The following is a 12,513-nucleotide window of genomic DNA, read 5'->3' as shown; positions in this document are numbered from 1 at the left end:
GTCGGGGGCCTGCTGCGTCCCGGCTGTCGTCCAAGATGGCGGCGTCCATGATCCCCATGTGGCTGGAGGCGTCCAAAATGGCTGCTGTACCGGTGATTCGCACATGGCCGGGGAGGTCCAAGATGGCGGCCCGCATGGCCCACACGCGGCGCTGCTGGGGTTCGGGGTGGCTTTGGCCCTGCAGACGCTAGCGTAGTGTCCCTTCTTCCCGCAGCCCGAGCAGATCGCGTTTTTCGCCGGGCAGCGCGCTCTGGGGTGTTTTGCCTGGCCACAGAAGTAGCATTTCTGGCCTTGGGGCACTGCTGTCTGGCCTTGGGACACTGCTGCGGTAGTTGGGCCATTGTTGGGGTGTGGCTGGGGTGGCACGGCGCTATGAGGCGGTCCTACCGTGTCCCAGGCTGTCATTCCCCGCGGCGTCCACGGTGCAGAGGAGTAGGCATCCATGCCCTGGTAGGCTGCATCCAACGATAGTGCGAGTTCAGAGGCCTTGTTGAGGTCAAGGTTACTCTGCTCCAACAGTCGCTGTCGGGTGTAATTGGATCTGTGGCCCGCTACAAAAGCGTCCCGGATAAGTTCCTCTGTGTACACGGCGGCCTTTACATCCTTACAACCACAGGCCCGGCCAAGCACAGACAGTGCCTGAAGGTATTCCACGGTCGATTCCCCAGGTTGTTGTTTACGACTCCCCAGGAGGTGCCTGGCGTACACTTCGTTCACTGGGCGCGTGTACTGGTCCTTGAGGAGCTTGATAGCGTCCGCGTACGAGGTCGCATCTTGGATGACCGAGTACACTCGGTGGTTCACTTTGGAGGTCAGGACATCCAGTTTGTCCTCGTCCGATTTGATTGCTTCGGAGGCGGTCAGGAATTTATCGAAACACTTAAGCCAGTGAGTAAACTTGGTGGATGAGTCCGCCTCCCGATGATCTAAGTCCAGGCATGCTGGTGTGAGGATCTTCTCCATTATAAAAATGTTGTTAATAAAATTGATGCGCTATCAATTACTCATAAAAGACTGAGAGTTAGAAGAGTAACCAAAGGCTTTTATTAACAACAGAATGGAGGTCTGCCTCGAGTGGTCGACCGGTCCAGGATACTAAGGGCTGGGGAGCAGTCACCTTTATACTAGGACCTGTGGGAGGAGTCAGCCGAGGCATGTCCAGGCATGTACACAGTGGAATACAAACAGGACAAACAGGAATACAAACAGTGGTTTACCACAGTACTACAAACCGGGGACAAGGTCTTCAAGCTGCGACTCGGCGACAGGGTCGACACAGTCTCCATCGACCGGCTCAAACCAGCACACACAGAACCAGGGGAACAGGTCCCCGTGGCCCGGCCTCCAACTAGAGGCCGTCCCGCCAGCAAGCCAGCACAGCCGTCGGCGAACCGCCCGGCCCCACCAACTAGACCGGCGACCACTCAGAGCCGCTGCGGCAGAACCATCAGACCACCGTCACGACTCGTCCACTCCTCCTAAGCAGATTCTGGGGGGAGTTCTGTGGCGACATGCCACCACTGGACATAATCCGCTCACGGCGGCACGGACAGTTTAAGCAGACGCCCCCAGCCGGGGGCCCTTTCCTCCAGCAACTTGTTTCCCGCAGGGACAGGCTGCCGGGAGCACTTCCTGTCTGGGGAGTATTTAAGTGGAAGCGCGGGCTTTTCCAGTTTCTCTTTGCCATGAGGTAGAATAAAAGCAGTTGTGTTTTACTAGCTCTGGTCTCGGCTCCCACGTTTGCCGCGGTATCTCAACACAGGACTAGACAGACTAGATGCAGGAAGGATGTTCCCGATGGCTGGGGAGTCCAGAACTAGAGGTCACAATCTAAGGATAAGGGGTAAGCCATTTAGGACAGAGATGAGGATGAATTTCTTCACCCAGAGAGTGGTGAACCTGTGGAATTCTCTACGATAGAAGGCAGTAGAGGCCAATTCATTAAATATATTCAAGAAGGAGTTAGATATATTTCTTAAGGCTAAAGGGGTCAAGAGGTATGGGGAGAAAGCAGGGACAGGGTACTGAATTTGGATGATCAGCCATGATCTCATTAAATGGCGGAGCTGGCTCGAGGGGCCGAATGCCCTACTCCTGCTCCTATCTTCTATGTTTCTATGTTTCTATGATCTAACTGAATGGCGGAGCAGGCTCGGAGGGGCTGAATGTCCTCCTCCTGTTCCTACAGAAAGACACGCAGGGGGAGTTCTCCCAGTGGAGGCAAACTAGACCTCGTCCGAAAAAACGGCACCTCCGACAGTGCAGCACTCCCTCAGCGCTGTGCTGAAGTCTCTGCCTAGGTTATGTGGTCAAGCCCCAGAGCAGGGAGCGAGTTGCTACCTCAGGAGAGAGTGCTACCCCTCTGAGACAAGGCATCAAAGGAATGTTTACAAGCCAGCATCAAATCTGGTGCTGAACACATCGAAATCCTGATTTACTCTGTCTGTAAATATCTCTGTCTTGCGAAACTCGTGAGACCAGCGCAGTGAATCATTGATTGCCCTGGGCCTCCTATGTTCTTGATTATCAGGAGGACATCTTAGAGGAGACTGTGGTTTGGAATTAACCATATCGCGAGAGATGAGGTTTGCATTGTACTCAAAATTTGAGTTCCTGTTTTTTTAATGTGTTATTTATTCATAAGAACATAAAAAATAGGAGCAGGAGTCGGCCATTCGGCCCTCGAGCCTGCTCCAACATTCAATAAGATCATGGCTGATCTTCTACCTCATCTCCACCTTCCCGCACTATCCCCATGTCCCTTGATTCAACTTAATATCCAAAAATCTATCGGTCTCGGTCTTGAATATACTCAACGACTGAGCCTCCACAGCCCTCTGGGGTAGAGAATTCCACAGATTCACCACCCTCTGAGTGAAGAAATTCCTCCTCATCTCAGTCCTAAATGGCCGACCCCTTATCCTGAGACTGTGCCCCCGGTTCTAGACTCTCCAGCCAGGGGGAAACATCCTCCCTGCATCTACCCTGTCAAGCCCTGTAAGAATTTTGTATGTTTCAATGAGATCACCTCTCATTCTTCTAAACTCTAGAGAATATAGGCCTAGTCTACTCAATCTCTCCTCATAGGACAATCCCCCATCCCAGGAACCAGTCTGGTGAACCTTCGCTGCACTCCCTCTATGGCAGGTATATCCTTCCTTAGGTAAGGAGACCAAAACTGTCCACAATATCCAGGTGTGGTCTCACCAGGGCCCTATATATGTACAGTCATGAGATGTGGGCATCGCTGGCAAGGCCAGCCTTTATTGCCCATCCCTAGTTGCCCTTGAGAAGGTGGTGGTGAGCCGCCTTCTTGAACCGCTGCAGTCCGTGTGGTGAAGGTGCTCCCACAGTGCTGTTAGGGAGGGAGTTCCAAGGTTTTGACCCAGCGACGATAAAGGATCGGCCGATATATTTCCAAGTCAGGATGGTGTGTGTCGCTTGGAGGGGAACTTGGAGGTGGTGGTGTTCCCATGCGCCTGCTGCCCTTGTCCTTCTAGGTCGTGGAGGTCGCGGGTCAGTGTGTAGAACTCGAGAGGCTGAAGGTTCACAGCGTTATTGGGGGAGTAGGGGAGAGTTCCAGATTTCAACTACCCTTTGTGTAAACAAGTGCTTCCTGATTTCACTCATTTTAAGTTGATGCTCTCTCGTTCTGGACACCGCTCACCAGAGGAAATAGTTTCTCGGTAGCTACCCCAGCACATCCTTTCAACATCATGAACCAGCTCAACCCTCGATCTAAACTCAAGGGAACCACAAGCCGAGTTGATATAGAAACACAGAAGATAGGAGCAGGAGTAGGCCATTTGGCCCCACGAGCCTGCTCCGCCATTTAATGAGGTCATGGCTGATCATCCAAATTCAGTGCCCTGTCCCTGCTTTCTCCCCATATCCCTTCATCCCTTTAGCCTTAAGAAATATACCTAACTCCTTCTTGAATATATTTAATGAACTGGCCCCAATTGCCTTGTGTGGTAGAGAATTCCACAGGTTCACCACTCTCTGGGTGAAGAAATTCCTCCTCATCTCAATCCTAAATGGCTTATCCCTTATCCTTAGACTGTGACCCCTGGTTCTGGACTCCCCGACCATCGGGAACATCCTTCCTGCATCTAGTCTGTCTAGTCCTGTTAGAATTTTATAAGTTTTAATGAGATCCCCTCTCATTCTTCTAAACTCCAGCGAATATAAGCCTAATCGACCCAATCTCTCCTCATACGTCATTCCTGCCATCCCAGGTATCAGCCTGGTGAATCTTCGCTGCACTCTGTGGGTGAAGAAATTCCTCCTCATCGGTTGATGCAGCTAAGGGGAGGAGAGAACATTGAGGGCGGGCGGGGGGTAAGAATGGAAAAGTCTAGGCATGATATTTCTGTGCAGTTCTTTTATTGATTGACATGAGCTCGTACAGAGGAGTCAGATCTCCGGTGCGGAATTGCCGGCACCGTCTACCTTCCGATGGCTCGTTCCCGTGGCGAGATGGTCTCAGAGCGACGCAATGGTGTCCCGGATCCAGGACACGTAATGGCAGACTCTGGTGTAGACCCCGGGGTGGTCCCTCTCGGCGCACCCGTAACCCCAGGAGACGACACCCTGGAGCACCCCGTTACACACCACCGGACCGCCGGAATCTCCCTGCCGGAAAAACAACAACAACACCAAATCCATCACCAGTTCGGGAGTGTGGAGCCGGCCATCCAAGGGTGGCCCTCGACCCCCCTCGCCCCCGTCCCGGTCCGACCGACCGATCTCGCCCGCCGTGCTCACCGCAAACATTCAAACCGGGTTAACACTGGCCGACCTCGCATGGCATTGCTCGCCGCGTCTTCAACTTGCATTCATATAGCGCCTTAAAACGTCCCGAGACCCTCACAATGTTAATCAGGCCTAATTAGACACCGAGCCCACATCAGGAGATATTAGGACGGGCGACATGAAGCTGGGTCAAAGAGGTCGGTTTTAAGGAGCCTCTTAAAGGAGGAGAGAGGGGTGGAGAGGTTTAGGGAGGGAATTCCAGAGCTCGGGGCCCAGGTGGCTGAAGGCGCGGCCGCCAATGGCGGAGCGATGGAAATCGGGGGGATGCGCGAGAGGCCAGAATTGGAGGAGCGCAGAGATCTGAGGACGAATGACGGCTGACCTCCCATGGCAGTGCTGATGGTTCAGAGGGTACACGCTGTGTAACAGGAGTGTTACGCTGTGTGGGGTGCTGTATTGTCTGTTACTGAAATGCAGCCCTGGGTCCCTTGAGGGTCACCAAGTCGGGTCAGTACAGTTGCGCTCTGGCATGTGGTAACAGGACCCTCAGTCAGTCCTCCAGCTCTTGCCCCAAAGTGTTGAGAAAGGATGGGTTTCCAGTTCAATCGGTACATCACTCCGGCCCACTCCACAGGCATCGCCACCTACTTGTGGCACCAGGAGGCTGCACGAGAGTCATTAGTGGAGCCCCCCTGCAACAGTCCGGGGCGGTTTGCAGCCTGCAGTGGTAGATCAGGTGACACCGGAGGATTACACAGGATTACTTCAGATATACGGCACAGAAACGGGCCATTCGGCCCAACCAGTCCATGCCGGTGTTTATGCTCCACTCGAGCCTCCTCCTGTCTTTCCTCATCTCAATCTATCAGCGTAACCCTCTATTCCTTTCTACCTCATATGCTTATCCAGCCTCCCCTTAAATGCATCGATACTATTCGCCTCAACCACTCCCTGTGGTAGCGAGTTCCCCATTCTCACCACTCTCTGGGTAAAGAAGTTTCTCCTGAATTCCCTATTGGATTTCTTGGTGACTATCTTCTATTGACGGCCTCTAGTTATGCTCTTCCCCACAAGTGGAAACACTCTCTCTGTATCCACTCTATCAAAACCTTTCATCATTTTAAAGACCTCTATTAGGTCACCCCTCAGCCTTCTTTTTTCAAGAGAAAAGAGACCCAGCCTGTTAAACCTTTCCTGATAGGTGTACCCTCGCATTTCTGGTATCATCCTTCTCTGCACCCTCTCCAGTGCCTCTTTATCCTTTTTATAATATGGTGACCAGAACTGTACGCAGTGCTCCAAGTGTGGTCTAACCAAGGTTCAATACAGGTTTAGCATAATTTCCCTACATTTCAATTCTATCCCTCTAGAAATAAACCCTAGTTCTTGGTTTGCTATTTTTATGGCCTTGCTAAGCCGAGACGCAAGGGAGGCCATTCGGTCCATGGTGCCCGTGCCGGCTCTTGAAATGGGCCATCCGATTGGCCCCGCTCTTGCCGCCCTTCCCCCGTGACGTGGGGTGATGGTTCGGCCTCTTGTCCCGCGCTGTTGAAGGATCGTACCTGACAAGAATCCTTCCCGCCTTCCAGGTAACCCACGCACATCATGTTGTCGGTGATCATCCCGGGGTAGGCGCTGTGGCAGTCGGCATCACTGAGGACGGGGGCGTCCAGGCACTGCAGCTGATCCCCGCTCACCGCTAGATCAAAGGATAGGTCAGAGGTTAGAGGGCAGGGGGAGCCAATTGACATCAAGTTAGGGTCAAAATATGAGCCTTTCACCACCTCAGGACATCTCAAAGTGCTTCACAGCCAATGAAGTACATTTCAAAGCATGGTCACTGTTGTAATGTAGGAAATGCAGCAGCCACTTAGCGCACAGCAAGATCCCACATACAGAAAAGTGATAAATTCCCAGATAATTTGTTATTTTGTGATGTTGTTTGAGGGATATAAGTTGGCCCACGACACTGGGGAGAACTCCCCCAGCTGTTCCTTGAATTAGTGGCTGTGGGATCTTTTACGTCCACCTGAGAGGGCATCATCTGAGAGAAGGTACCTCCGACAGTGCGGTGCTCCCTCAGTACTGCCCCTCCGACAGTGCGGCGCTCCCTCAGTACTGCCCCTCCGACAGTGCGGCGCTCCCTCAGTACCGCCCCTCCAACAGTGCGGCGCTCCCTCAGTACTGCCCCTCCGACAGTGCGGCGCTCCCTCAGTACTGCCCCTCCGACAGTGCGGCGCTCCCTCAGTACCGCCCCTCCGACAGTGCGGCGCTCCCTCAGTACTGCCCCTCCAACAGTGCGGCGCTCCCTCAGTACTGCCCCTCCGACAGTGCGGCGCTCCCTCAGTACTGCCCCTCCGACAGTGCGGCGGTCCCTCAGTACTGCCCCTCCGACAGTGCGGCGCTCCCTCAGTACTGCCCCTCCGACAGTGCGGCGCTCCCTCAGTACTGCCCCTCCGACAGTGCGGCGGTCCCTCAGTACTGCCCCTCCAACAGTGCGGCGCTCGCTCAGTACTGCCCCTCCGACAGTGCGGCGCTCCCTCAGTACTGCCCCTCCAACAGTGCGGCGCTCGCTCAGTACTGCCCCTCCAACAGTGCGGCGCTCCCTCAGTACTGCCCCTCTGACAGTGCGGCACTCCCTCAGTACTGCCCCTCTGACAGTGCGGCACTCCCTCAGTACTGCCCCTCCACAGTGCGGCGCTCCCTCAGTACTGCCCCTCCGACAGTGCGGCGCTCCCTCAGTACTGCCCCTCCACAGTGCGGCGCTCCCTCAGTACTGCCCCTCCACATTGCGGCGCTCCCTCAGTACTGCCCCCTGACAGTGCGGCGCTCCCACAGCACTGCCCCTCCGACAGTGCGGCGCTCCCTCAGTACTGCCCCTCCAACAGTGCGGCGCTCCCTCAGTACTGCCCCTCTGACAGTGTGGTGCTCCCTCAGTACCACCCCTCCAACAGTGCAACACTCCCTCAGTACTGCCCCTCCGACAGTGCGGCGCTCCCTCAGTACTGCCCCTCCGACAGTGTGGTGCTCCCTCAGTACCACTCCTCCAACAGTGCAACACTCCCCCAGTACTGCCCCTCCGACAGTGCGGCCCTCCCTCAATACTGCGCCTCCGACAGTGCGGCGCTCCCTCAGTACTCCCCCTCCAACAGTGCGGCGCTCCCTCAGTACTCCCCCTCCGACAGTGCGGCGCTGTCTCAGTACTGCACTGGCAGTGTTGGCCTAGATTTTTGTGCTCAATTCTCTGGAGTGGGACTCGGACCTACAACCTTCTGACCCTGTGCCGAGAGACTGCTACCCACTGAGCCCTGGCTGACATTCACCACCTCACTGAGCCAGCAACTGAGGGCTTTAGACTCTGGCCTCAGGGCCAGACGGTCGTGGGTTACTAAAGGCCCCGTGAAATTATTGTCAAGAGGGATTGACGACTGATCAAGCTCAGCTTGAGAGCCATCGCATTATTGAAGCTCGCACTCCGCCCTCCGCCCTCTGCCCTCCGCCCTCCGTTCTCCGCCCTCCATCCTTCGTCCTCCGACCTCCGCCCTCTGCCCTCCGCCCTCCACTGTCCGCCCTGCACCCTCCGCCCTCCGCTCTCCGCCCTTCGCCCTCCGCCCTCCGCCCCCGCTCGCCGCTCCCCGTGTTCTCCTGAGCACCTCCTTTTCTGTCTCTTACCGCTATTCATGGTGTTTCCCCAGCCGGAGATCAGGCACATCTCCCCGGCGTTGGCACAGCCGGAGGGCAGGGCGATGGCCGCCACGTTGCGGCTAAGGGTGGCGGCTTTGGAGAGTTTGATCAGCATGATGTCATTGTCCAGATCATAGCCGCTGTACCGGGGGTGTCTGATGACCTTCTCCGACTCGATGTACTGCTCAGTGCCGTCATCAGCTGAGATGTCATGCTCTCCGAGACGCACCTGGATACGTCTGGGAATAAGACACAGAACCTGATCAGAGGGCAGGTGCCGACCAGTGGCCCACCTTGCTTCCGACCAACGCCATCCGTCGATAGCTCGAGGCTGCAGCTCAGCTCCCTGGGGGGTTGGACCGGCAGTGAAGGAGGTCCTCGCCTGTTGGCCACAAGGCGGTCAGAAAGGCCCATGACCACTCGGGAAGGTAGGAGGAAAAGTAGGCCTGTCGGGCCTGCTCTTCCATTTAGTTGACATGGCCACCATTGAGTCGTGGTTCTCAGCCCTTTCTCAATCTCCCTTCCCACCTTAGCTCCCAAGTGAAGTCCATCTCACAGCTCAGTACATCAGGCAATTTGTGATCGGCAGTTTCTGGGGGGCAGTGCGTTTCGTTGCCCCTCCACTCTTTACGTGATAAGATTTTCCTGGATTCCCTGATCCTGCACAGGAGTCTATAAAATCGGGGTAGGCGCAAGAGGCTGGGATTGGAGGAGCGCAGGGATCTGGGAGGGTTGTAGGGGCTGGAGGAGGTTACAGTGATAGGGAGGGTTGTGGGGCTGGAGGAGGTTACAGAGATAGGGAGGGTTGTAGGAGCTGGAGGAGGTTACAGAGATAGGAGGGTTGTAGGGGGCTGGAGGAGGTTACAGAGATAGGGAGGGTTGTAGGGGCTGGAGGGGGTTACAGAGATAGGGAGGGTTGTAGGGGCTGGAGGAGGTTACAGAGATAGGGAGGATTATAGGGGCTGGATGATGTTACAGAGATAGGGAGGGATGTAGGAGCTGGAGGAGGTTACAGAGATAGGGAGGGTTGTAGGGGCTGGAGGAGGTTACAGAGATAGGGAGGGTTGTAGGGGCTGGAGGAGGTTACAGAGATAGGGAGGGTTGTAGGGCTGGAGGATGTTACAGAGATAGGGAGGGTTGTAGGGGCTGGAGGGGGTTAGAGTGATAGGGAGGGTTGTAGGGGGCTGCAGGAGGTTACAGAGATAGGGAGGGTTGTAGGCGGCTGGAGGAGGTTACAGAGATAGGGAGTGTTGTAGGGGGCTGGAGGGGGTTACATAGATAGGGAGGGTTGTAGGGGCTGGAGGAGGTTACAGAGATAGGGAGGGTTGTAGGGGCTGGAGGAGGTTACAGACATAGGGAGTGTTGTAGGGGGCTGGAGGGGATTACATAGATAGGGAGGGTTGTAGGGGGCTGGAGGAGGTTACAGAGATAGGGAGGGTTGTAGGGTCTGGAGGAGGTTACAGAGATAGGGTGGGTTGTAGGGGCTGGAGGAGGTTACAGAGATAGGTATGGTTGTAGGGTCTGGAGGCGGTTACAGAGATAGGGAGGGTTGTAGGGTCTGGAGGAGGTTACAGAGATAGGGTGGGTTGTAGGGGCTGGAGGAGGTTACAGAGATAGGTATGGTTGTAGGGTCTGGAGGCGGTTACAGAGATAGGGAGGGTTGTAGGGGCTGGAGGATGTTAGAGATAGGGAGGGCTGGAGGGGTTTAGAGTGATAGGGAGGAGGGGGGCGAGGAGGCCACGGAGGGATTGAACACGAGGATGAGAATTTTAAAATCGAGGTGTTGCCGGACCGAGAGCCAGTGTAGGTCAGCGAGCGACAGGGGGCTGATGGGCGTACGGGACTGGGTGTGAGTTAGGACACGGGGCAGCAGGAGTTTCGGCGGAGCTCGAGTTGATGGACGGTGGAAAGTGGGAGGCCCCCCAGGATAGCGTTGGAATAGTCGGAGTCTGGAGGTGACAACGGCAGGGATGAGGGTTTCAGCAGCGGATGAGCTGAGGCAAGGGTTGGAATCGGGCGATGTTACGGAGGTGGAAATAGGCGGTCTTGACGATGGAGAGGATACGGGGGGAACGGAAACTCAACTCGGGGTCAAATAGGATACCGAGACTGAGAGCACAGGGCCGAGTGGCCTCCTTCTGTACCGTGAATTTCTACCATTCTGTAATTCAGTAACAGTCTGGTTCATCCTCAGAGAGAGACCAGGGAGGGCGATGGAGTCGGTGGCTAGGGAACGGAGTTTGTGCTGGAGAGCGAAGACAATAACCTCAGTCTTCCCGATATTTCACTGTAGGAAATATCTGCTCATCCGCACACACACACGGACAATCCTGGGAAACTCCAGCGCACAATCGGTGGAGCTGGCGAACTCACCGTTCGGTTGGAAGAGCAACCTCTTCCTTGACCCTTTGAAGCTCTTTCTATTCCTGGTTCTAGACACTTGCCTTTGGTAGCAGTGACCGGCGGACACCACCCAGCCGGGATGGATCAGGGACCCCCCACAGAAGTGGTAGCCCACGTTCAGAGAGACGATCCAGGGCGTAGCGTGCTTGGGGCACTCGTAGCCACCGACGATCTTGTCGTCATCGTCAGGGGCAGCGGCTGTGGGGGTCGAGAGGAGAAGAAACAGGGTTAAGCCTCGGGGGCAGCAAAGGGGCCGGCGGCAGCGAGACCTCGAGAAGAGGAGGAGCAGAAAGAGGGAGAGGGGAGCCGAGAGGGCGAAGGGAAAGGAAGGAACTCGTCAACTGTTACCAGCAAAGCCCAGGAACGCCGCAAGCAGAAGGGTCTTCATCATCGCTTCGAGTTTTGTAACTGCAGGTGGTAGAAAGCTGGGAGGTTTTATAGGCAGCGCGGAGTCTGTTGTCAGAGAATAACACGAGCTCAAGACCCATTAGTTATCACAAAGGGGCTAAGTCCTTGGGAGTACCAAGAGCAGGTGTGTGTTTCTCAGTCACCTTCCCTGGGCGGTGGATCACGCTTCAGTCAGGCGTAGCACAGGTGTGTGTTTCTCAGTCACCTTCCCTGGGCGGTGGATCACGCTTCAGTCAGGCGTAGCACAGGTGTGTGTTTCTCAGTCACCTTCCCTGGGCGGTGGATCACGCTTCAGTCAGGCGTAGCACAGGTGTGTGTTTCTCAGCCACCTTCCCTGGGCGGTGGATCACGCTTCAGTCAGGCGTAGCACAGGTGTGTGCTTCTCAGTCACCTTCCCTGGGCGGTGGATCACGCTTCAGTCAGGCGTAGCACAGGTGTGCAGATCCCCCAGTCCGTGCAGTTCGGGTTCGAGTCTGTTAACCAACGGCAGAGTTTCAGAAACATAGAAACATAGAAGATCGGAGCAGGAGTAGGCCATTCGGCCCCTCGAGCCTGTTCCGCATTTCAATGCGATCATGGCTGGTCATCCAAATTCAGTACCCTGTCCCTGCCTTCTCCCCATACCCCTTGATCCCTTTAGCCTTAAGAAATATATCCAACTCCTTCTTGAATATATTTAATGAATTGTCCTCTACTGCCTTCTGTGGTAGAGAATGGGTGAAGAAATTCCTCCTCATCTCAGTCGTAAATGGCTTACCCCTTATCCTTAGATTGTAACCCCTGGTTCTGGACTCCCCGGCCATCGGGAACTTCCTTCCTGCATCTAGTCTGTCTAGTCCTGTTAGAATTTTATAAGTTTCAATGAGATCCCCTCTCATTCTTCCAAACTCCAGCGAGTACAAGCCCAATCGACCCAATCTCTCCTCATACGTCATTCCTGCCATCCCAGGTATCAGGTCAGCACAAAGATGAGAGCAATGCTGAGTATCTTACGGAACTACGCAAGCTATCAAAGCACTGCCAGTTCGGAGCAGGACTGGCAGATACCCTACGGGACAAATTTGTCTGTGGACTCCTGAGTGAAGGAACACAGAAGAAGTTACTCTCAGAAAAAGAGCTGACGCTAGATAAGGCTTTCAGCGTGGCAGTATCATATGAAGCAGCAGCCAGGGGAGCTGCAGAAATTCAACAAAAACCACAGGAATACGGCACCCACGAAATGACACGGGGATTTGCAAAATGTTATCGCTGTGGAGAACTAAC

The 12,513-nt window shown here is 55.0% G+C and overlaps 1 protein-coding gene across 1 annotated transcript; it reads right to left on the bottom strand.

Annotated features, from left to right (window-relative positions):
* Window positions 1-4,403: 4,403 nt before the first annotated feature.
* Window positions 4,404-11,230, bottom strand: LOC147110000 (trypsin). The gene is made up of 5 exons (XM_086004237.1): window positions 11,191-11,230; window positions 10,884-11,040; window positions 8,431-8,678; window positions 6,318-6,454; window positions 4,404-4,635 (listed from the first exon to the last, which is right to left on the bottom strand). The coding sequence occupies exons 1-5, from the start codon at window positions 11,228-11,230 to the stop codon at window positions 4,486-4,488; spliced, it is 732 nt and encodes a 243-aa protein (XP_085860363.1). The 3' UTR covers window positions 4,404-4,485.
* Window positions 11,231-12,513: the final 1,283 nt, after the last annotated feature.

This window comes from Somniosus microcephalus, chromosome 12, assembly GCF_052327205.1.
Source record: "Somniosus microcephalus isolate GS21.2 chromosome 12, FLI_Smic_1.0, whole genome shotgun sequence".
NCBI lineage: Eukaryota > Metazoa > Chordata > Chondrichthyes > Squaliformes > Somniosidae > Somniosus > Somniosus microcephalus.
Note: the sequence above shows the minus strand (reverse complement) of the source record. Positions and strands in the feature narration are given on the sequence as shown.

Bases quoted from the DNA above. Each gene is read 5' to 3' on its own strand.
- LOC147110000 (XM_086004237.1), bottom strand. From the start codon at position 11,230: ATGAAGACCCTTCTGCTTGCGGCGTTCCTGGGCTTTGCTG. The intron at 11,041-11,190 runs GTAACAGTTGAC...CGACCCCCACAG, and splicing joins GGCGTTCCTGGGCTTTGCTG to CCGCTGCCCCTGACGATGAC. The intron at 8,679-10,883 runs GCAAGTGTCTAG...TCTTATTCCCAG, and splicing joins GCCGGTCACTGCTACCAAAG to ACGTATCCAGGTGCGTCTCG.